At 40.7% G+C, this 26,376-nt stretch overlaps 1 protein-coding gene and 1 long non-coding RNA gene across 3 annotated transcripts in view; one reads left to right on the forward strand and one right to left on the reverse strand.

The window, feature by feature from the left end:
• Nucleotides 1-2,574: 2,574 nt before the first annotated feature.
• Nucleotides 2,575-5,812, reverse strand: LOC307030088. 2 transcript variants are annotated; one of them, XR_013805530.1, is made up of 5 exons: nucleotides 5,674-5,812; nucleotides 4,359-4,407; nucleotides 4,108-4,263; nucleotides 3,930-4,022; nucleotides 2,575-3,558 (listed from the first exon to the last, which is right to left on the reverse strand). It is a non-coding gene; the product is annotated as an uncharacterized lncRNA (long non-coding RNA). The 2 variants fall into 2 exon arrangements; XR_013805531.1 differs by lacking the exon at nucleotides 5,674-5,812 and having other exon boundaries at nucleotides 2,577-3,558; nucleotides 4,359-4,814.
• A 10,742-nt stretch (nucleotides 5,813-16,554) lies between these two features.
• Nucleotides 16,555-26,376, forward strand: part of LOC307028837 (inactive dipeptidyl peptidase 10-like) — a 500,108-nt gene continuing 490,286 nt past the window's right edge. The window contains exon 1 of the mRNA XM_079664182.1: nucleotides 16,555-16,668. Within this exon, the coding sequence (XP_079520308.1) occupies nucleotides 16,612-16,668 (57 nt within the window). The 5' untranslated portion in view covers nucleotides 16,555-16,611. The remainder of the gene's footprint in view (nucleotides 16,669-26,376) is intronic.

A 26,376-nucleotide genomic window follows, 5' to 3' on the forward strand; every position in this document is an offset into this window, starting at 1 on the left:
GTGACAATGTCCTATTTGATTGGGTTAAAATGTACATATTCTTCCTGTTATGTCTGCCTGCTTTATTTTACCTAATGCAAAGTGACTGGCTGCATCGAAATCAGTCGCATTGACCCGAAGACACATTTTGATTCCTAGCTTTCTAATGATATCAGGATTGTTTTTGTACTCCAAATATTAAGCAAAATATGTCACATTATATAATGACTGTTACAGAGTCATCATTTTGAGAAAAAGGCCTTTAAAGTTTTCTCTTCTCTGGAATCCATCGATCTGATTGATTATTAGCGGAGCTAATGATCAAAATACTACGGAGGGAAGATATTTTCGTTTGGATTACTGCACTCACGGGAAACACCAGCTGTTGTTATGCTTGTTGTGACGTTAAATTACTCCGTTCTCCGCTTATAATTATGCCGTTATAAGCTTCAAACCTGTATTTATCATCTGAATTTGCCGAAACAAGTTTAATATTCTGAAAGCCAAGACTTTGTTTATTTGAAATCAGATGAAAACAAACTGTAACGGACCCTGCCGTGTTATCTATGATTACTATGCCTTACATTCATAATTTCAGCGGGAGGGAGGGGGATCGGCGCTGCGGAAGAGCAGAGTGGCCAGTGAGAGGCGAGCTGTGGTCTTCCCTTTACAAGCTTAAAAAATGCGTGTAGCTAATGAGATTGAATATATATAACAATAAAAAATAACAAAATATACACAGCTAGATCAGATCCCGTTTTAGATGTGACTTTGCTCATTTGAAATCAGATAAAAACAAACTGTAACGGACCCTGCCGTGTTATCTATGATTACTATATGCCTTACATTCGTAATTTCAGCGGGAGGGAGGGGTAGCGGCGCCGAGGAACAGCAGAGTGGCGAGTGAGAGCTGTCATCTTCCCTTTACAAGCTTCAAACATGCCTGTAGCTAGTGAGATTGAATATAATAACAATCAAAAATAACAAAATATACACAGCTAGATCAGATCGCATTTTAGATGCGACTTTAGAGTAGAGGAGAATTATTGAAACGGGATTTGTACAGTTTTCCGCGGCATCTGCTGCTGCGAAAATGTGGGGCAGGGCTGAAAAGTGGGGGGGCCAATGGCCCCTTGGCCCCCCCGCTTCTGGCGCCCTTGGTTCACTTCCACCTGAAGGATGCATACTTCCACGTACCCATCATCCCGAAACACAGGAAATTCCTGCGTTTTCCATTCAGGGAATATCAGACCAGACAATCGTTCGCTCGATCGGGCAACCTCTGTCTGCACTGCGGCTGTCACACAGGTTGTGTGAGGCTGTGTCACAGGCATGTCTCCTCCGGGGTGGAGCTCCCAGAGAACGTCAATGCGCACTCCACCAGAGGAATTTCCTCCTCCACGGCTTTGCACGGAGGAATGTGGAGTGGAAGATATTTGCACGGCTGCATCTTGGTCTTCCCCCTGTTCGTTTATTCAATTTTATTTGAGGGATGTCTCCCATTCCTCTCTGACACACCCTGTACTGGGTGTCCTGTCGGAGTGAGTGACGTCAGGGAGCCAGCTGTGCGCCTCTCTCCTGCCTCTCGGCACGCGGAGAGCGGCCCTTTCCCCCTCTTATAGGAGGGATGTTCCTTTTTCCTCTGACACACTTTGTACGGAGTGCCTGGTCAGAGTGAGTGACGTCAGGGATCCAGCTGGGCGCTTTCCTACCTGTCTGACATGCAGAGAGCTGCTGTTCCCCCACTACGATCGCAGGACGAGGTGGGACTTTCGTCTCTACTTTCTCCCAGCGGCCGGTATTGTTCCCAGCCTTCACCCCGTCGGGAGGATAGGCATGTTTTGCTATGTTCCAGGTACGGTGATGAGCCATTACGCATGGCACATCAGGCAGGGGGGTGTTATTGAGCAGGTATGTCTGTGCTTCTAGTGCCGGGCGGACCACATACTACATCATGCTTCGCCCTTAACCCAATAGCGATAGCCTTAGAGGGCTAAGCCATATACGAAATAGAACTGAGGTTACAACCCCAGCTTCTATGAGTAAATGGCGCAGCCCTCTAAGTGCGGGGCCCCACTGGCTCTACGAATAGCTGAAGAAAAGTTATGTTGTATGGGAGCAGATTGCCGGGCCACCTTCCTATTTATACCGGAAGGAGGCCCGAGGGTGGGGCCCACCTTGCGGGTGGGCGTGGACTACAAGTGTTTTAATGCTGCGCGGGGGCGCAGGGGGATTACCCAATAGCGATAGCCTTAGAGGGCTGCGCCATTTACTCATAGAAGCTGGGGTTACAGTAGGTAACCTCAGTTTCAAATGGTAACATGGCCATGAACATATCCCGCTATTAGAATGCAATTTTTAAAAACATAGGGTGCAACATAACACACTTTCAGGAAAAGTCACGGACTGGGAGACTTTAATATTTTATTGAAAAAAGTTACATTGCACACACACCACACAAATTGACCCGATTGGCAGTTCTCGTGTTAAATAAACTCACTAATTAATGAAACCAGTTCAATACGCATTATTCTTATCATTCTTTATGAGCGCAGAAAGTCTTAAAATCAGACGGCAGGCAGTTACAGGTGTGTGTGTATGTGTGTGTGTGTGTGTGCCTTATTTGCCCATCCCCCCATGAGAATCACACGTAGCTCCGATCACCTATGATAAATGGGCCACACCTAATCGCTGGCTATTCAGCCACAGAGCTCCCTCTATGCAGATCAAACTGTAGACGGTGTGAAAGCAGTAAGGCCTGTGAAGACAACATTGCAGTAGTCGAGTCTACTGAAGATACAAGTTTAAAATCAGACCTGTTTTTTAAATGAAACCTGACAGCAGGCAGTTAGCTGTGATCACCTATAAGGCTTGAAGTTACTTCAGATGCTGAAATATTTTTATTTTTCAAGTATAAACATACAGTATACAACAGATATACATGCATACAAATTATAACATCATATTTATGTTATTAATTTTACAAATAGGACAGAGGGTGCAGCACAAACAGTACGAAACAAATAGAGAGCTTTCTGAACATCAGCAGGAGAGGACTCTTTCAAGACACTAGTAAATACTGAAATGAACATTAAATGTCCTATTAAAATGCAAGTTTATTCGTGACACTTTCAACATAAATGGAATTCTCACAAACCTAAAACATTTAATTTTTTTAAAAACATGCCACTGTAGAGACACAAAATACTTGAACATACAAATGAACATCACCAAATTGAGCTCACTTTCTACACTCTTTGATGATCTACCTCCTACCTAGTTTGTTTTTTAGTCCATGTATTTTGGCAGAGGCTTGGTCTGGCTGTATCTTCATAACAACCCTCTGGATAAACTCAAATGAATATTTCATTTCCAGAGTATACTGAAGACTGAAGCAATATATTAGTCCAAGAAGCATCGCAAAGCCACATCTTTCAGGTTGTGGAGCACAATTGTCTCCTCGACCACAACTGCCACATTGAAGATCTGCTGAGGAAAGGCATCCCATTCACCTTCGTAGCCTATGAGTAGACCAACTTGCATCACCTTCATGGCTTCCTCGAGAGTGTCTCCATGAGCCTTAAAAAAGGAGAAATAAAAGTGTGCTCAATGTACTACAAGTACTTTTTCTCTACAAAGCTAATTAAGAGGCTTCTGCTATAAACATAGAAGCTAAAATCTAAAGTGCACAGTGTCAAAGTGCAATGTGATGGAACATCATTTCAACTGCCTCTCTTTTCACAGTTTGAGATTTATATGTATTTATATTATTTAATAGTTACGTTTTCTTGCTGTTTTTGTTTATATTAAATGTATCATTCTTTACTGCAATTATTTTAGTTAAATTAAGGTAATTGTAAACATTACTTTTGAAGGAAACTTTGGGCACAGGGTGATTTATGTTAAAATGTACAATTACATAAAGTAATTCAAGACAGTTATGATCTTACATCACACATCCTGATGACATTTTCCTGATTTTCGCCAGACATGTAGTGTGATAGTCCCAAGAGAGCAGCAGTCCTCCTCCTCTCATTTGTGTCCTTCAGGACAACAAATGCAGTGGGATATAAACATTTGTAGCAAACAAATGGTGGCTAAATTATGGTCATCAGCATCTCCACTTACATCTTTCTCAAGGCAGTCCAAAAGGCCTTTTAGTGCCGGCTTCTTTCCAGTCCTGGATGCACCTTTGTAGACCTCCAGCAATGCCAGGCCATCAAGTCCATCCAGAAACGATGAAAGCAGGTCCGTAGTGACAATTCTCTGGAACTCTGCCTGAATCTGAGAAGACACAGACATATAGAAAATATTCTACCAACAGTCTGCAACTGTGCATGTTGCCTTCTCATTGTAACTGGAAAACCTGCACAACTTACAAGTCCACTTCATCCAGTTGCAGCAAAACGGAAATCTTTGAAAATCTGTCTGTAATAGAGAACACACATTTAGGTACATTATGAAGCAGGCCTTAATAAAGTAATAAGAACTGAGAACATGACAAAGAATAAGATGCACACAATTACAACAGTCACGTTGCCCATAAACTACAAGCCTTGGCTTTCACAATTACAATATTATCCCTGAATTCATATGATAAAGACTTAAACAGTACTTCATTTAAATAAATAAACAACTTGAAATGTTCATCTTTGATTGATGAGGCATATTCAATCTAATAAATCCATGGGATGCATGTAATAATAACAGGGAAAGGTTAGTGTGCATCCACTTAGAGCATTTTTTTGTCTGCGTGCATGCCAAATACATCAATGAAAAAACTATTATTTGTTTTAACCAAACTTAAAATAAATTGTACAATGGTTGTAATTGTTGATTATTTGCTTGCAGTTATTTTCCATAGACTATTCAGTGGATTATTATTGTTTTTTTAGTAATAATTGACTACCTCTGAAAGCAGAAGTTTAGGAAAAATTATTGTTCATGTATAAATATTATTTATTTTATTATAATATAAAGATCTAACAATTACAACCATTGCACATCTTATTTATTATTGTGGGTGAACAGTAACCTTTCCCTGTGTTATAATTACATACATCCCATTAATTTATTAGATTAAATAACAATAATCTCATCAATCAAAGATCAACATTTTTAAGTGCCTTGAGCACCGACTGTTCCCGCTGCTAGAAACGGCTGATATTAAGACTCTTCAGTGCGCAAGTCACAGAACGAAATGCATTGTGGGACATCTAGTTTATGGGCACCATAGGTCAATAAAATAAACTAAATATATTCCTTTCTTTTCTATAAAATATTTTCTAAAAAGCATAAATACAAATTTGTCTCCATTTCAAGAGTGGAACATAGCATTTGTACACAATATAAATGCTATTTCTGAACACAGTTAGCATTTTACTCGTTCAATGGCGCGAGGCACCCCCTCTGTATCTGGGCAGGTTTAGCGTGAGCTGCATCAGAAAAACGTTGCAAGGATATAATCACTTTAACACTTGCTCGGCCTGAACAAAAAACAATCTTCAAGTCCCCTATACTTATCCACAAATGACATCCATTTCAAAGCCATGGCGGGGGCTAACAAGCTACAATTCTTAGCAGAACAGAGAGCCGGTGTTACAGTATAAGTTGAGTCATGACAACTGGCGACATTCTATTATTTTCGTCATAGGAATCCGTGGCGTGTACATTGAGGACCCATTGTTGACTTACCAGGAAAGAAACATCGTTTGTCGTTTACGTTCATCTTTTGCTATATCTGCCTTCCTAAGATCACTTTGCTGCACATTCAGTACTCGTATGTGAGGTTGTGGGTGAGAGTCCGATATCGTGACGCTTACAGGGAGCTATCGAACATTACAAAGTAGGTGACTGTGTGGATGCCTGTTCAAAACATTGCAAACTTCAATAAATCATTTAAATTATATATTTGTGTCCGACTTTCATTTGTTCATCGTTCTTAATGTGATGTATGGTAGCTTTGATAGCTGTCCATATCTTCAGACAGCCTAAAAGTAAAACACAAGTTGTTTATTCACAGCCCGAACGCTCATCGAGATGACTGGATCAGTCATGACAACTTGTGATCAGCTCCGATTAAATTGTGATATCAATTCTGTAGCTAACCTCCAGGGAGCACGTTTATTTTATGAAATACCTGTATCCCTCTCATCACAACAAGACTCTACACTGTGCAGGAAAAACAATTACATACATGAAAATAACCTTGATGCATGGGAATTAAACACACAAACTATCTTCCGTGGCTATACTGATATGTCACAGTAACGGTAAACCACAGAAAAGTAATACATATAATACGGTAGTTCTATTATGCCTTTAAGCCTATACATTTAACCCATAAGAACCCGGACCCATTTCTACTTTTGGGGAAATTAAGGGGAACGTCATTTAGACTAAATAGACACATTTCTGACAAGTAACCTCCCTTGTGTCAAATATCTGGGCTTTAATGGTAAAGTAACTCTTATTTATAACTTAATTAACAAGGATGATGTTTTGGTTTGCATTTGTTTGAACATACTATGAATTGAAGAATAAAGCATATGTTAACTAAATATAATTGAATCAGTTAAATTAACTGACCAGACCATAATCATATTTCTAATTGTGCATACAGGACTGTCTCAGAAAATTAGAATATTGTGATAAAGTTCTTTATTTTCTGTAATGCAATTAAAAAAACAAAAATGTCATACATTCTGGATTCATTACAAATCAACTGAAATATTGCAAGCCTTTTATTATTTTAATATTGCTGATTATGGCATACAGCTTAAGAAAACTCAAATATCCTATCTCTAAATATTAGAATATCATGAAAAAGTATACTAGTAGGGTGTTCAACGAATCACTTGAATCGTCTAATTAACTCGAAACACCTGCAAGGGTTTCCTGAGCCTTGAAAAACACTCAGCTTGGTTCAGTAAACTAAATCACAAGTATGGGGAAGACTGCTGATCTGACTGCTGTCCAGAGGACCGTCATTGACACCCTCCATCAGGAGGGTAAGACACAAAAAGAAATTTCTCAAAGAGCAAGCTGTTCACAGAGTGCAGTTTCAAAGCACATCCACAAAAAGTCTGTTGGAAGGGGGAAATGTGGCAGGAAACGCTGCACAACCAAGAGAGATGACCGCAGCCTTAACAGCATTGTGAAGAAGAGTCGCTTCCAGAATTTGGGGGAGCTTCAAAGACAGTGGACTGAAGCTGGAGTCCAGGTATCAAAAGTCACTGTTCACAGACGTGTCCGGGAAATGGGCTACAATAGCCGTATTCCCATGGTCAAGCCACTTCTGAACTCAAGACAACGGAAGAGGCGTCTGACTTGGGCTAAGGAAAAGAAGCACTGGACAGTTGCACAGTGGTCCAAAGTCCTCTTTTCAGACGAAAGCAAGTTTTGTATTTCATTTGGAAGTCAAGGCGCCAGAGTCTGGAGAAAGGCTGGAGAGGAGCAAAATCCAAGTTGCTTGAAATCCAGTGTGAAGTTCCCACAGTCAGCGATGGTTTGGGGAGCCATGTCAGCTGCTGGTGTTGGTCCACTGTGTTTCATCAAGCCCAGAGTAAATGCAGCTGTGTACCAAGAGATTTTAGAGCACTACATGCTTCCGTCTGCTGAAAAGCTCTATGGAGATGAGGAATTCATTTTCCAGCATGATCTGGCACCTGCCCACAGTGCCAAAACCACCAGTAACTCGTGTACTGACCATGGCATTACTGTCCTCGATTGGCCTGCAAATTCCCCTGACCTGAACCCCATAGAGAATATGTGGGGTATTGTGAAGAAGAAGCTGAAAGACACCAGACCCAACAATGCTAATGAGCTAAAGGCCGCTATTGAAGCATCCTGGGCATCCATAACACCTCAGCAATGCCACAGGCTGATTGCCTCCATGCCACGCCGCATTGATGCAGTAATCCGTGCAAAAGGATTCCCAACCAAGTACTGAGTGCATTAATGGACATTTTCAAATGTTTGATTGTGTTTTGCTGTTATAAATCTTTTTTTTTTACTTGGTCTGAGGAACTATTCTAATTTTTTGAGATAGGATTTTTGAGTTTTCTTAAGCTGTATGGCATAATCAGCAATATTAAAATAATAAAAGGCTTGCAATATTTCAGTTGATTTGTAATGAATCCAGAATGTATGACATTTTTGTTTTTTTAATTGCATTACAGAAAATAAAGAACTTTATCACAATATTCTAATTTTCTGAGACAGTCCTGTATATGTCACTCCGGGTTTACTGTGAATGTTTAGTGTTAAAGTCCCGATGTGACACCATGTGTCACAGCAATATTTATGGCATTTGTTTCATATCAATTTCATCAAGAAATGTTTCCACAACAGGTTAAATGTAATCAGAATCAGAATACCTTTATTCGTCCCACAGAGGGGACATTTACATTTGTTACAGCAGAAAAGAGCCGAAGACAGCTTAATGTTTAACAAATGACATGTCATGTAAGCATTTTTATTCTGAAATGGCTTGAATATTAACTTTAGCAACAAAAAACCTTTCCAAATCTAGCTAGTTCTGTCACATGTTTTAGCCTGACACATGGACATCTTGGACATGTTGTTATGGGAAGACAAAAGCAAATGACAAGGACCATGACCCCAGACTGTTCAGTGTGTGTCACTTTGGGACTTCATGAGATAAAAAAGGCTAAAGCTGTATAAGGAACTTTCCAGAACATTTAAATTTCATTTGACACCCGTGTCTAAGCAATTCTGTCTGCCTTCCGTGTTCCTGTTGTTATTTACTTCCTCTCTGCCTTCTTCTGATGATTTATCTGTTAGTTTGTGTGTTTAATTCCCATGCATCAAGGTTATTTTCATGTATGTAATTGTTTTTCCTGCACAGTGTAGAGTCTTGTTGTGATGAGAGGGATACAGGTATTTCATAAAATAAACGTGCTCCCTGGAGGTTAGCTACAGAATTGATATCACAATTTAATCGGAGCTGATCACAAGTTGTCATGACTGAGCCAGTCATCTCGATGAGCGTTCGGGCTGTGAATAAACAACTTGTGTTTTACTTTTAGGCTGTCTGAAGGTATGGACAGCTATCAAAGCTACTATACATCACATTAAGAACGATGAAAAAATGAAAGTCGGACACAAATATATAATTTAAATGATTTATTGAAGTTTGCAATGTTTTGAACAGGCATCCACACAGTCACCTACTTTGTAATGTTCGATATCTCCCTGTAAGCGTCACGATATCGGACTCTCACCCACAACCTCACATACGAGTACTGAATGTGCAGCAAAGTGATCTTAGGAAGGCAGATATAGCAAAAGATGAACGTAAACGACAAACGATGTTTCTTTCCTGGTAAGTCAACAATGGGTCCTCAATGTACACGCCCCGGATTCCTATGACGAAAATAATAGAATGTCGCCAGTTGTCATGACTCAACTTATACTGTAACACCGGGACACGGCTAATTACTGGCAGGAACACACACAACCTCACCAAAACACGTTAATTTAGCTTAAATATTTAGCCGAACAGAGCCGGGACACGGCTAATTACTGGAACGAACAAACAAAACCTCTATAAATTAAGCTACAAATATAGGCAGTTACCATTTAAACCTTTTAAAAATTGATAAGCGTCATACATAAGAGTAAGAATACTTGAAACTTATTTATTTAATAAAAGTTTAGATAATCATAATCCTGTAAAGTTATCTTGGTTAACCGACATTTTCATAACACTGCCCTGAAATAAAATCTCTTTTATAAACATTCAAACACCAGTTAGGTGTGGATTTAACTCCATTTAGCTACTTTTCGTTTTGCCTGAAACCATTAAATATGCAACCACTCACCTGACTTTGCCTGTCCGTCAGTGGTTCATCAGCCGAAATCACTGTCATATCGCTTCACAAAAAACGTATTCATCCGCCGCTTAGCTTTTCGTAGTCATCAATCTGTCCGGTGGAAGTTCTTCTTTTGATAATGGCGAAGCAAACTCTGTGGTTCACTTGCTGTATATCGTACAAAAATAAAAAACTCATGTCCCTGTTAAATGCATTCAATTAATGAAAACAACTATGAGACCGGGACTATTTTCATCGGGCAGGAATATGTCAACACTACTGCCATGTTAAGAGGCCATGGAAAGTTTCAGAACATTATTACACATCACAACTCACTGTTCAGTCAAATTGACTTCATATAATGTAGAGGTCATTGAACTGGCTTACAGAGCTGAGTTGAAATAATAACAACTTATGAAATTAAGTAGAAATTGCATAAATTGATATGTTAAGTGAAAGTAACTTAAAGACAAAAGTTTCAATAACTTAATGATCAAATCCTTTTTTACAGCGGCTCCATAATATAACTGGCAAAAATGTAAGAATTTCATGCATCGGCCTACAGTGGGAAAATGGTTTAATCTGTTGGAATAGAGTATAAATATCAAATATCAATACTTTTCTTCTAAATGAAATGCTGACATTACAAAATGCATGGTTTAATGTAATGTAAACATTTACATTATTATTATGATTATTTAATATATAAAGACTATATTTTCAAATGCTCTTCAAAGCAGTTTCTGTCAACTACGAAAGGCAACATCATTTCTGTATTTGTGAATGAAGCGCCATCTCCTGGTTAAAACCTGAAATTGAAAATCTGGCAACGCCCTCTTGGAAAATAGTGGGAGGGCTTAACATTCCTCTATACTGGTCTTTGGCAGGTCGTAGGCAGGAAGCTGTAAACTGGAGTCTGAAATTCAGTGCTACATCTGCAGTGAATAAATCATGATGCACATGGAGCATGTGACTTAAGCACCCGCTGACGCTTCTGCTCCACTGGAGAGGCTTCAGATACCAGCTGACAAGGACATGATGTGTGTGGAGACATGAGGACAGAACTTTAACACAAACACAACACCATCACCTTCTTAATGTGGGTTAATTTGCTCAAATTAAGTTTGACTGCATGTATCTCAATGCACTCCTTATATTTGTGTAACATGGATGGAAAAGCACTTAAATACACATTCACAGTCCATACTGTTTGTGAGTTAGGCCTATGGGCAGATATAAAGGCTGTTACTATTTATTACAACGATAAATTTAAACGTTTACTTAAATTAAGTGCATTATGTTGACAAATGTCACATATCTGTATTAGGTAACCGTTAGTTGAAAGCAATACTATTTAGTAAAACCTAAAACAATTTATTCAAACTTAATTGCATTTCTTTAAACTAATATGAAATATCTTATGTGAAATCTGTTGACATAATTTATTTCATTTAAGTAAACATTTCAGTTTCTTAAGTGTATACTGTGTACAGTTCGTAATAGTAATACCAACTGAATTCCATTTCCAATTGAGACAGTTTTAGGTCCTAGTTCCATTCAAGTGTCTCCCTGTCATGGCTTACTGAGAATATAAATGGTATTCAGCCATTGTTTAATACACATGTATTTGCATGTGTGCAATCAACTCAAAAACAAGTATGCTTTTCAATGCTGCTCAATACTGCTGTTATACTGAGTGTGGTAACAGTTTAATTCTACATAGGCTTTTTGGAGGGTTTGAGTGGAATGTGTCGTGAGTCATCCATTAAAGTGTGGTGGTCCTTCATTTGATGTACTGTAAGTGTAATCTAAGTAAATTACACACGGGAGATGCAAACTGGAAAGGATACTTTTTTTTTTGCAAATTAAAACTTTACTTTACATTTCATTTTGCCATAAATAACTATAAAAACACATATCATTTCATTTAAGCACATCTTGAATATACTGTGACATTTAACACACTAAGAACAACTTTCGTTTTTGTTCAGATTAGATGCAGAGTGTGTTATTGTTTTGTTTTTTGTTAACTTGGGAGTATGGGGCTGGAAGGAAGAGGGTAGGGGACATAATAATACAACGTTTACTGCTATATTTCTATCCACACTTATTGCAAACTCTTCGCAAATAACTTGAAAATAACATCTGTATATATATATATGGAAAGAGAAGTGTGTTGTGCAGGTGGGTGTGAGGAAACATGGCTGGAGCAAGTGGAAATTCCTTGAAGGTATCTGATGGTTGGATGGAGAATGGCAGGTAAGTGAGTGATTGGCAGAAGGGAAAAAAGGCCACCAAGAAATAAAACATCTGTCTGTTGTTGATTGCATTTTCTTCCCCATAAAACATTTGCAAAAATAAGTTTGAAAATAAATGTTCTCTTCATCTTTACTTCTTGCAGTCCTCTTTCTTGTAGCCCATTCAGTGAGCATCATAAAACAATTAAACTGCATACATTTTCAGTTTGTTGTAATTATATGGCTTAAAGCACAGCATTGAAAACTCATAGCTCCAACCCTCAGTCTCGCACGCTGCAGACTTCCTGGTGACATTTTGGTGTTGGCAGCTGCGATCACCTTTCAAGCATCTAAAGGTTGCGTCGCCCACTCTCTAAAACTGGATACATGCTTTCATGTGAAGGCAAGCAGGGCCTTCAAAGTGCTCTGTGATAAGCTAACAGAAGAGGAGGCCTTTACTTATTGATGCAGAGATCCAGTGGGCGGGCAGCGTGGAGGAACTGCATGCTACGGACAGTTCACAGCTGACAGTCTAACATCACTGTGTAACACACCCAGGTACAACTCTGTCACACGTCCCTGTTTCCTCTGTCTTAAGTCTCTAGAGGTTTCTCAATACTCAAATTTCCCCTCCTCGACTCCTATCCTCGACTCCTCTCCTCGAGACTTGGTGCCGCCCACAGGGGATGCGAGCGGAGGACTAAGGAGGAAAACCGAGGAGAGAGGAGGGGAAGCAGCAGGCGGTTAGAGAAATTAGAACTCCTCTCCTCTGAGCGGTCATTTTAAAGAGACTTTAATGCATTAATGATGACAGGAGGCACTTTAATTCATTGACAGTGCGGTATAATGAGACAATAACAGGCTACAGATGCGGACATACACACATATATTTATATAAATATATACAATTTCAGAATCAAACAAGTATGAGAGCACTCTCATAATAACGTAACACAATCAGAGACTGGATATACCCCCCCCCCCCCCCCCCCCCGCTCTCTCTCTGGTCGCTGAAATTGGGAATTGAAATTAGGGGCCAAAAGTTGTACAAGTATTAAAAGTAAGCATAGGACACCAAACCAACTGAGACCCGTCTGTCCGCCGCATCTACGCACTGTACAACACACACCTACACACTGTACCACACACACACCTACACACTGTACCCCACACACCTACTGCTCCTAAAGCATAATCAGGCTACAGCCGTTGTGTATTTTATTATGTGAATCACTAAATGGTCTTAGAAAAATATTGACTTTTTGTTTGTAGATATCTACTAAACTACAGCATACAAATACAGAAAGTAATGTAGGCCTGTTATACTGAGTGATATATATTATACACACTGCTCTGCTTTCTGCACAGACCTCACAGCTGTTCTCACTGTAAACATCGCATTGCGATGAAAGCAGTTACTAATATAATATCCAAGGGATGCATGCAGAGCTGTCATTGGCTGAGATAAGTCCGGCCGTGCGTCACGCCTCCACCGTTTCCGGAAATGCATCCGTGGAGGAGCCGTGGAAGACCCATCAGTGTCTCCTCGGTTAGAGCTCCTCCAGAGAGTCTCCTCGATGCTCGATGCTCGGTCCTCGAAGTGCATTTAGAGAAATTAGATGTCCTTCAAAATGGCGCGCTGAAATTCATTTCCGGGTCACTACCGGAGGACCGAAGAGTCGAGGAGGGGAAATTTGAGTATTGAGAAACCTCTTCTGAACACCGCACTGCAGTCTCACACATTATTTCAGTTTGTCACTGGTTTGGGCTGCCTGCCTTCATTTTACATCAACATACTTTTGATAAGTTAAACACTGTGCACAATTATTAGGCAAGTGAGTATTTTGACTATATCATAATTTGTATGCATATTTTCCAACTCCAAGCTGTATAAACTTGAATGCGTATTGGATTTAAGCATATCAGTTGATGTGTATTTGTGTAATGAGGGAGGGTGTGGCCTAAGTGTCACGATTTTAGTTTTGTCTGTCTTGTCATGGTTTTATTTAGCAATTCAATTCTCCCTGTGTCTCCCAACTCCTGCTCCCAGTGCTCCTGTTCCGCCAGTGGCTCCATCGGCTATAAACTCTGTCCTGCCGGGTGTCCCGCCGACACCAGGTCCTATTCCGCCGGTGGTCCAGTCGGCCACGAACCCGGCCCGTCCTTGTGCCCAGCTCCCTGACTATGCCCGCCACGGCCTTCTCTGCCTCTGTCTGCCCGAGACTCCCTCCGTGAACTCTGCCTTGCCCCCGGGTCGTCTACCCGAGACCCCTTCCCGGTCCTCTGCCGTACCCCCTCCACCCACCCTTTTGGAAGTGTTGGACTTTGTTTAGGACGTCTTGAATCCGTCCCTTGAGGGGGGGAGTTATGTCACAATTTTAGTTTTGTCTGTCTTGTCATGATTTTATGTTGAAATTCTGTTCTCCCTGTGTCTTGTCTTCCTTCCTGTGTTTTCCCTCCTGTGTCTGATTGTCTGATTGTGTTCACCTGTGTATTTAGTCTTGTGTTCCCCTGTGCTCCATGTCGGTTCATTGTCTTTCCTTTCACGTCACGCTCCATGTTTGTCCCTGAAGTTTTTGGTCCTGGATTCCTTACTTGTGCGCCCCTGATTTGGTAATGTTAAGTTTGTTCCTTGTTTTCTTTTGTCATCGGCTTTTGTGAAATAAAGCTAGCTTTTTGTTACCCATTGAAACCCGCTTCTCAATTTTTTAAACTGCATTTGGGTCCTACATTTTCCCGAATCCTGACACTAAGGAGATCTACACCCTATATCAAGGTGTGCAGAATTATTCGGAAGGTTTTTCCCTCAGGCAAAATGGGCCAAGAGATTTAACTGACTTTTGAAAAGTCAAACATTTTAAAGCACTTTTTAAATTGCTAAGATATTTAGGCATGATCACAGAACCATCAAACGTTTAGTTGCAAATAGTCAACAGGGTGGCAAGAAACATATTGAGAAAAAAGACACAAATAAACTGCCAAAGATTTAAGAAGAATCAAAAGTGAAGCTACCAGGAAGCCATTATCCTCCAGTGCTGTCATATTCCAGAACTGTGACCTACCTGGAGGGCCCAGAAGTCTCAGGTGTTCAGAGACATGGCCACGTTGAGGGAGGCTAAAACCACCACTGAACAAGACACATGAGTTAAAACGTCAAGACTGGGCCAATAAATATCTGAAGACAGATTTTTCAAAGGTTTTATGGACTGATGAGATGAGGGTGACTCTCGACGGACCAGATGGATGGGCCCGTGGCTGGATCAGTACCAGGCCCAGAGCTCCACTTCCACTCAGACGCCAGCAAGGTGGAGGTGGGGTTCTGGTATGGGCTGGTATTTTTAAAGAGGATTTAGTTACTTGTTGGGGTTGCAATGCTCCATCGTATGCATCAAAGTACTCATCCGCTCATCGTTATAATAACTTAATACACCTGTATTTAAGCAGGGCAGGGGGATTCAAATCAAATGGAAACCACAAAACATATAAGATTAACAACAGATATAAGTATCCATATACAGTCGCTCTGTATGTAAATACATGCAGCTCAGTTGTCATCAGGTGCATCATGTGATGCAATGAGTAAAAGTCAGGGCAGTGAGGAGAAACAGCTGAATTACTGGGACAGCAGCTCTCCCCATGTGTCCGGTGATGATGAATAAAAAACCAATTAAATGTGTTGTCAGCGTCCTGCACACATATATTTCACAGCCTGTTATCAGAAAGCAGAAATCCTCAATTTGTCCCACATTTGAGACATCAAAAAACACACACACACACACACACACACACACACACACACACACACACACACACACACACACACACACACACACACACACACACACACACACACACACACACACACACACACACACACACACACACACACACACACACACACACACACACACACACACACACACACACACACACACACACACACGCACACACACGATATGTTGACGATCAACCACAGCCTCCCAGACTGTAAATCTCCGGTGTATAATAATAATTATGCACACCTTCATTTGGGTGTTGATCTCCTCAGGCCACACCCTCCCTCATTACACAAATACACCTCATGCACCTGATATGATTAGCTCCAATACGCATTCATGTTTATACAGATTGAATGCATTGCTTTGGTGACAATCAAAGTAGTACATTCAGAAGTAGGAGAAGCAGCCAATAATAACAGTGATACTGCACACAGCAGACTGAGTATATTATTACAGGATGTATTGTGTGGAGGACCGTGGTGCTCTCTTTATATCGGGTTAGCGAGGCCAACTGTGGAGGGATGGAGCCTCGCAGACTCACAGCTGCTGCACCAGTCCTTACAGGCAACGCATCATTGGCTGAGAAGCCATGCGTGTCACAGAGACGAGGAACGAACCAGTAAACAGCTCTGAACGAACCAGTAAACAGCTCTGAACGAACCAGTAAACTACTTTCCCTGGCTCCAGTGTCTGCTGCAGTTTATAGTGAGTGATCTCTCCCAGCAGAGGACAATTGTCTGCTCTCTCTCCCCGGACTAGAGCTGTCCTTCGTGCTGAAACATGAACCAGAGCGCCGGAGCCGCGCAGCACAGCCGCCGCTACTCCAGCGATGACAAGGTAGGAAGATTGCTGTCCTCTGATACTGTCCTCTGATGCTGTCCTCTGATACTGTCCTCTGATACTGTCTCACTACCACCTCATAGCACAAGCTGCACGAGGAGCTGTTTGTATGACTTTCAGAAGTCTCGTGCATTTGACACTCAACTCTCAGCGGGAGACTGAAGTTGAGAGCCATTCTGAAAAGTTGCGAGGAGCAAAACTCAACCACATGGAGGGAGTTTTGAGTCGTTGCAATGATAATAACACTGTGTGTGTGTGTGTGTGTGTGTGTGTGTGTGTGTGTGTGTGTGTGTGTGTGTGCGTGCGTGCGTGCGTGTGCACATTTGATCTGTGGTTGTGTTCCTTTAGTTACTTAGGTAACTTGTGTGAATCCAATGTGAAAGCCACTGCTTGCCTTCACTTGAAATTGTGTATCCAGTTTTAGAGAATGGGCGAAAAGTAATATACAACAACATTACATGTATTTATTTAAGTGAAAAGTTAACATCTAATGTTGCAAAATACTTTATCAGGCTCCAACAACGAAGCTAAAAGTATAGGTGCGTTCAGGGAATGTGTCATTCCTATTAGTTTACACACCAGCTACTACATTTTCTGGATGAGGGAAAAATACAGTTATTTATTATTTATGAAAATTAACGTGGGCCTGGGTGGGGACTTTAGGGTAACTTCAGAGGTATGCAGTTGTTTACGTCCGTCATCAGTCTCAGTTGTGTCAGTGTGAGATCAGATGAGACAATGAGATCATGTATAAATAACATTCATTCATTCATCCCAGAAGGGACGTTTTTGGGAGCAAAAACATGGGCGTACAGAGAGGGTGTAGTGAAAGATATGACTGAATACTCTCTATACTCTGGAAAACGACTTTAACACAAGGCTTTAGCAAACACAACATGTAACTCTTATTTGAAAGATGTGAAGAAGACCTCTAGTTTGAATTCATTTTTGGTTGTTGTTTTGACACACAGGAAGCTAAGCAAATGTTTCTCAGTTTTTTTTTTACCGTCTCCAATAATAATTTCAACTGTCCCAAAACTAAATGTTTTATTTGAATGTTATTCTTTTACTTTGTTGTTGTAAACAGGTCATTTCCCCTCGCTGACATGTTTGTTATATCACCTATTTCTCTCCAAAATACAACTTTACAAAACTACATTTGAATACCTGATGGAACGGCAAAATCATATAGTGGAAATAGCTTCCTTTTGACATTTTCAACACATGGTGGTTTGTCAGTAGATCTATGTCATCAGCCCCTCTACATGTTCTAAATATGATGGTGATACATCTAATCACGCTAACACGTCTCTGGTGATGTGTTGGACTGACGGACTAATGAACCAATGGACTAACAAACTGACAGTGCTATTTATAGAGCCGCGCTAATAGTGTGAAATGAAAGCTTCTCTCTTAGGAACACAAATGAATTCCAATCTATATGCTACACACTGTGTGTCTCATTACATGCAGCATTAAAGCAGCTGCAGAAAATGGAAAATTAGGACAATTGTTACATTGCCCCTGGGCATTTGAGAGAGAAATTAATGTACATGCTCTGCTGGGGGCGATCCAGTTGTTCCTCTCCCTGCCTCCTCCAGTTAATCCATTACTGCGAGAACTGCCATCTGTGGGAAGCAGTGTTTTTTTTTCGGAAGTACCATGCAAGTCGTATTGTCATAAAAAGTGGACATTGTAAATAAAACATATCATTTCACTTTCTGAAAGATCCTGCAGAAAAACAGGCAGGCACATGGACGACAATCTGACAAACAAATTAAACAAATGGACAGGAAGTAAAACCAAACAACACACAAAGTGAAAATACAGATCAGAATAAAAAAAGAACAATTAATACAAAAACTCAGTTCAAGATACGAAACGATCAGCATCTTGGCTACGACACAGACAAAAAAACCTGTTCATTTTATTGCATTAAAATGATTCAAGCTACAGCCAAAGAGGCTCCAGGGATTACACAGAAGGTCCGCTGAGCATCTAAGCCCTGATCAGTTCAATATGCTCTGTGTGGGAGTGGTGAGAGCCAATGAACATCCATCCTCTCCAGTACGCCCTTTGCGTTAGCTTATCGATAGTTGTTAGCTCAAAAACTTAACTGTTGCAACTGTAAGCAGCTTCAGGAGCAGCAGATGCTGGGCTTTGCCTGTGCTCAGGTTCGAGGAACAGCAGACAAACAGGTACTGCGAGCATCTCAAAGTAGCTGTCAGTATTTGTGTACGCGTTGGCCGTCCTGCACATGATGAACTCATGAGAAAAATCCTTGAAATTGGTTCAACTCTTACTTAACCACTGCCAGCTGTGTGATTGGATTGTTGTATATAAGCTTCTTATATTTCATGGGGAATTGTAAGTGAAAAACAAACAAGTAAGATAGTAGGATAAGAATGCAGTTTTGTCTTCAGAATAATCTGAACACAGCTACCAACATATCCATCATTGTTTCCTTTGATGTCAAATGTCTAATACATTATGTTTTCTACATTTTTCAATCTGATCTGAACCTTTGAGTAGAGTGACTATGAAAATGATAGCAGGGTTCATTTAAATAATTCAGTTGTTTTGTTGTCAGTTCCCTATGGAAGAGGTGTGCTGGGTGAAACAGCTGTCTGGATCTGAAAGGAGATGATTGTGATCGTAGTTTCCTGACAGGCCTCCTGGCTGGGCTCTGCGGCGTGTGGAGTGAAAGAGAAGACAGGTGGAAGGCAGAATGCTGATGGATTGCGTCATTGTCTGGGGTGGGGGGGCAGGTGTGAACTGTTTTCTTCATTGTGAGCTGATAACATGTACTGCAGATGATCTCCATATGCTGTCTGGGCTGGGGTACACTGTCATACACTTTAACAGGGCTGTTTGAGGGGGGTCGGGCAAACATATCTAAATTAGAAATATTAAAGTTCGGATTTTTAAGGTTACCATCCTGGTTAATTTGACAACACTGGTCTCAACTGTAGTTTATACATTTCATAATCCTCATGTATTTACATTACATTACATTGTTGGACGCTTTTATCCAAAGCGACTTACATACTGTGGGCAATCCCCACAGGAGCAAAAATGTATGTACAACATCATGTTGTGTTATGTTCTAGACTAGAGTCTATTGTATTGTGGAGTATTTAAATGATTCAGTATTTTTTAAATGTCTTTTCTACAGAATATGGAAATATTTGCTGTTAATTTTAATTAATCCTAACTACTGAATGCTGAACAAAATATTTTCTTTACAATTAAACTGCTGACCCAAAAAAAAGTTTGGACTTGGTAAAGCAACCAGACCTTGCTTTATGAAATCAATTTCCAATAGGAGACACAGTCATTGTATGGCACAGCTGATCGTACTGTATTTCCTGACCAAAATGTCAGTTTGACCATATTTTGCATGTTGGATTTCAATATAATTAAAGAGCATCTTGCAGGTTTTTATTTTTTCTACATTTATGCTTAAACTTGCTTGAAAATTACAATTAAAAAATTGAATGCAGGATTTGATATGTTTTACGAGACATAAGGGCAGGAATTCAGAGGGAAAGGAGCAATTTTGAGCTCTGCTCTTAAAAACTGCTTTTTTTTAAGGTCATACGTCAAACGCGTCATATTACATCACACAGGGGACACATCTCCGCTCTCTGACCGCGGGTATAGTAGAGTTGCGTTGAGTAGAGCGGTTGTGTTTTAAGGAGCTGGTATTTTTCGGTAGTTTTACATTGTATTTCACCATTTGTAATCATGGTGCAGTATTGTGTTTGTGCAGGTTGCACAAATACCAGCCTGTCAGGACATCGAGTCCACAGTAAAAAGGACCGGAGCTAGCGTTCGTTCCTGGGTGCGTTGTGCATCCACCTCCCTGCAGCACATACTCTCCACAGCTTTATCAGGAAAACCGTGTTACTTCTCTCTCTCCCCCCCCCCCCCTTCGCTGCTCTCTCTCTCTCCCCTCCGGTACACGGCACCGTAAGACAAAGTGTGGAGGTTCATTAGGTAATGCTGTGGTGGCTGTACTGCTCCAGCCGTCTCCTTTCTGTTTCCCCCTGTCTGTGTTGTTTGTGTGTGCGTGGTGGCTGTCACTCATGTCTCCCGGCTCAACCTCCACTCACCTGCTGCAATCAGCTGTGCACCCTCCCCGACTACAAACCTGCTTTCCATCAAGCCATTTACAACGACATATCAACGGAGGCTCCACAACCTTTCTCCGCCAGATCGTCAAGTATCAGCCGTATCTCGCGTCTCTCCTCCGGTACACAGCACCGTAGTGTGGAGTTGCATTACTGTAGGTAACGCGAGATACGGCTGATACTTGCGCATTAGTTTCTGTTATGGATCAGTATCAACAGTCCTGCCAGTAACGTTACTATATTATCAATGCTACTTTAGTTATAGCCTGATATATGATAGCTAACTTTACAATGTTGTGATGTGACGTTAGCTAACATTCTGTAGCTAACGCCGGTCACTCACCAAGTTAGCTGCCCAGTTCTCCACTGGTTCTCCTCACACCACAGCTCAATTTCTCTCCGATGGCCGTTATTTGTTCTAATCCTTGGCTGCTCCTGGTCTCTTGGACGCCTAGCAGGCTCATAATTATAAGGTTGTGGTCCGTCATATGCATTCGAATATTCATGTTCAACTTCTTCTCTGTCTCCTGTGTCGAAACTAGCATTGGGATCCATGTTTATTAATACGTTACACCGGCCGCTCTCCCCCTTGTGTCCCCCATGTTACGTCACACGCGGGAGGTCACGTGCCGAGGCTTTTTTATGCGGAAGTGAACATTTCTTACAAAAACGACGCCGGATGTCAATGTAGTGTATATTTCTGTATATTTCTTTGAAAATCTAGTGTATTCATCATTTTCCTACACATTTATTCACAGGTGTCTTTAACCTGGAAGTTGCTCTTTAAGTATTTCTTCTCGATGCAAGAGCTCACAGACCCTGTTGGATTTAGCAACTTTCTGCTGCTGGCTAGATACTGCTACGGACTTGATATAGAAGATGTGCGCTGTTTTTTTCCCAAAGCCTATAACTGTATAGAGACCTCCACATTCACACACACTTCATGTGTCAAAGGTGGCGACTGCCAATAATGATTAACCCGAGCGTCTCTACCTCCGCTGTCAGTGTAAATGTGTTCAGCTCCCAGTAATGATGCTGTGGGAGTGTAAAGCAATCAGTCAGACTCCAGATCTGTCTATAAATCCATATCTTATATTTTAATCGGTTGCCATTAGTCTGTAGGATCATTTTAATTTCTCACGACTTGACTGGTTCTTCTCACAGGTGATTTAATTAAATCATTTAAAAACATGAAGCCCCCAATCTTCCATATCCATCAATATTTTTCCTCCTGCTCTTTTAAAACAGTCAGTGGAGCGTGCAAACCTAATTGAGCACTTTGCAGTTTCCCCCTCTGGAAATCTTTTGAGCCAAACTCATCAACCAGGCGAGTATTCAACAAGGGGCCGCCCCTCCTCCTGTCAATCAAAGCTGTGCTCTTCATACAGCAGAGGCTCAGTTTGGGCAGATGCTCTGATGAATGGAGATGCAGAGTTTATGTTGAAATGGAATGGAAACAGTTTATATTCTGGGAGAGGTGAACATTTGAGCAGTCTAAGCCAACCTTCATACATAAGAATTAAGTAACGCATATATCGTTAGGATGAAATAATGCGTTCATGTGATAGGACCTTATGGGCATACATTAATAATATATACAGTATAAGGTTTATTTATAAAGCATATTTCATACACCAGATGCAGCTCAAAGTGCTTTGACAAATTGGCACATAAAACAGAACGGAAGAAGAACATTCCCCTCACATCAGACGGTAAGAGCTTTTTGGAAACATGCAGCCTAAAAGCATAAGTTTGATAATCAAAATAAAAAATACAATAAACTAAATAATGATTCCCTCTCAGAAAAATTAAGGAAGACGGACAAAATGAATAGATACAATACAATATGAAACCGATAAAAAATAAATATATATATACATAAAATAATTATAATAAAAACGTAATTATAATAGTTTTAATAAAGATTCAAATTCCCCTGCGCAGTAGACCAATCAGGCAGTAGAAGCGCTTGGTGAATATCATTTAGTCACATGTCAACTCTGCCAACACTCAACCCCTGGTCCCGGGAGGTGTTTATATCTAAATCAAGCGTATCTCATAAGTTCTCCAGCCAATGAAATGAAAGTCCGCCAGTTTTCCATTTTTGGGATGTCTTGGTAGATAAATTGACCAACAGTTAATACTAGCTTGTTCCGCCGGATGGCTATATGGCTTCACTGGAGAGAAAACTTTTGAGAACGGTTTATGTTAAAGAAACCCAAAAATCGACTTTAAAATGTATGAAATGGTTGCAAACGATTGACTTGAAACGCAAATTTAAATGCAAAAACTGCCGCCACAAAATGAAGATGGGTCTGTCCATTACATCTGGTAAGAATAAAATGCTTGCAAACTAAAGGGCCCATATTTTGTTACGCAATCGGCTGTAGGTAGGAATAGGGCATTCCTCTGCTACATTTTTTGCTAAATTAACTTAGCTTACCTAGAGGGCATGTTCACACAGAACCAGAAGGCCCACATAAGCAATTCACAAATGTCTATGGCGGTACATTGTTTTCTTGGCACATTTTTGATATTTTGGAACAAACCTACAAGAAATATGCATAATATAGCACAAATGTCAAGGCCCTTTTCAATTAATTAAGTGCTGTAATACCAAATATTACCATGTGGGGATTGTGTATGGACAAACATGAAGATATCAAGTGTGAGGAGGCCTCTAGAATGTAGCCGACATTTTTGTTCTCTCTCCCTCAGCTCCCCATGGAGGCAAGATACAATTTCGACAAGTAGCCAGCTGGCTAATGTTACAACATATTTATTTCAGCTTATAGTAGAGTGGCAAAGTCACGCTCATCTACTCCATGGGACCTTATTTCGGAAAAATTATGTATTGAAGTCAATGAAGAGAGAAAACTTATCTTTCGATCCCGTTTGAATTGTGCCATGAATTACACATATGATGTAAACAAATGATTTCCATGTCAAAAAAGTCACAGTTTGTGGTAAAACTGTTGAAATATAAGAATATGAAAAATACGCGACTAGAAAGACTACAAATTCCAGAGTCACGTAAGTGATGTCATAACTGATGTCACAATTGTTTTCCTCCACCAAACAAGAGATAGCTAAGATAACTTAAAAAAGATGCCTGTGTGCTTAGTACCAGGTTGTTATCATACCAGCAAAGGGTCTTGCTCATTCTTTCGCTTCCCGTCTGATGAAAGGTTCATGAGCGGTTGGATCAAGTTAGCTACCTAGCTAGTAGCAAGCACGTTAGTTAGCATTACAGCCTTAGCCTTGTCATTTTTATTAGCCTTAACATGAAGTAACATTAAGTAACCCAAAATGTTAAACAGTAAGAGTAGTAGTCATATTTCGTGAACCCTTTGAAGAGTACTGTCACACCGGTGTGATCATTCAATAATACACAATTTAAACCATTTAAATGCTAATGCTAACGCTACATTAGCATCGGCGATCTTTTCTACTTCATGCTATCTGCACAAATGGTTGACATTAAACATTAAAAAGATCAGGCAGTTCAGAGAGAATCAAAGGAAGGCAGGCAGGCAGGCAGGCAGCTTTGCATGACATTCTTCTGGATGTGTTGCATTGTGTTGATAGTGAGGGTAGTTGATCCCTTTAAGACAGTAGTGACAGCCATCTTGGTGACGTGTGTTGTTGTGCGAGTCTGCGGGACCAGAGATGTAGTTCATTGAGTGTTTCACACAAACAAATGTGTTACTTCACATGTTTATTTTTTTGACTTGCAAAATTATCTTTTAAATTGACAAACATATTAATTCGTGGCACAATTCAAACGGGATCGAAAGATAATCTTTCTCCCTCCATCGACTTCAATACATAATCTATAAAATATATAAAATATATTTTAAGATCATGTTTAATCATCTGATTCGTCTGTACATTGCTGTTTTAGTCTGTGTTCTTCTAATTAGTGTCTACGAGACCCTCCAGAAAAACGCGATTCTGCGATCGCAGAATTTATCGCATACTCAGCAAAATCCCCGCATTTTTCCACACAAAGTTGAGAAAAAAAAAAGTTAACTCGTCTTGACTTGAAGTAGTGATGATGATGACGCGACGTCATCAGCCCGCGCATCACAGAAGGTAAACAACACCGTAGAGTGAACGTGTGGAACTCACACGAGAGAGAAAACACCAAGATGAAAAAATCTGATCCATCTCATTTACCGACGAACATTTCTGCTAAAGAATGGGCAAAGCAGTACCCCGATGTCTATCCTGAAAGTGAGGGGAAACTATTCTGCACCCCGTGCAACTGTGTGTTGGAGCATAAGTCTTACAGACAATCGACGGTGACGACCCACTTTGATTCATTCAAACATTCAAAAATGCTTTCTGCTGCTGCGGACAAGAAAGCCAAACAACTCACGTTCACCGAGGCATCAACCTCCAAAGTCTGTGTGTGTGTGTGTGTGTGTGTGTGTGTGTGTGTGAGTGTGTGTGTGTGAGAGAGAGAGTGTGATTAAAATATCCCAATTGCTTTTACAATAAATAAACATTGAATGTGTTTAATTGAATAGGAAAGGGGTTTAACGTTAGTGGCAGGTTGTGTGTGAGAGAGAATAAATAAGACAACCCAATATTTTTTTTAAAATCTATTATTTTTCGCAACTTTCCGCATATTTCGCAACTTCCCGCAATTTCACCGCATAAAATCACATAAAAACCCTGCATGTTTAATCGCATAATCAAGGATTTTAGCCCGCATAATCAAGGATTTTAGCCCGCATAATCAAGGATTTTTGCCCGCGTTTTTCTGGAGGGTCTAGTCTACAGTACAGTGTGTGCCTATTGAGCTGTTTAGAGCCATATGGGACAAAACCCGATCATGCCCCTGCCTCTCACTGTATAAGTGAACCGTGACTGTAAAAACTACACTGCGCATGCTCAGAGAATTGTCCTATTTAATGTGTGTGGCAAAAAAATAATGACCATAGGGGCACTGAGCTGCCATCCCCACCATACGTCATCTCAAATAATTCAGAGCTGATTGGCTGTAAGTAAGTGTGCCGCGAAAAGTGTGGTGTGTGAAGAGGAGACGGGAGACACGTCCTAAAACCCGGAAGTAAACTGCGCATGGGTTCCCTCCACAAAAAGGCAATGAGATTTCTCCATAGGATTTTAGAAAATAGCTCCAAATAAGATCTGCGGGAAACGTACCTGTTAGATCAGTGGTTTTCAAACTGTGGGGCGCGACCCCTGGTGGGTCGCGGAGGTACTGCAGGGGGGGCGCGGGAAGAAATTGTAAACAAACACTGCTCGAAAATAAATCTACAAAATGGAGAAGTTTTTAACACGGTCGTCAGTTAAAAGAAAAGTGGATGAGCCTACGACAAGCCTTGCAGCAACTAAGCCCAAATCAAGAAAGTATGATGAGTCATACATCTCCCTTGGCTTCACATCTAACATGGTAGGTGGGGAGGAACGACCAGTGTGTGTCCTCTGTCTCAAAACCTTAGCAGTAGCGAGCATGAAACCAAACAACAAGATGAAACGTCACTTGGAGACCACACACTCCAATGATGTGAACAAGCCCCTCAATTTCTTTCAGAGAAAACTA

This window comes from Notothenia rossii, assembly GCF_949606895.1.
Source record: "Notothenia rossii genome assembly, chromosome: 2".
Lineage (NCBI taxonomy): Eukaryota > Metazoa > Chordata > Actinopteri > Perciformes > Nototheniidae > Notothenia > Notothenia rossii.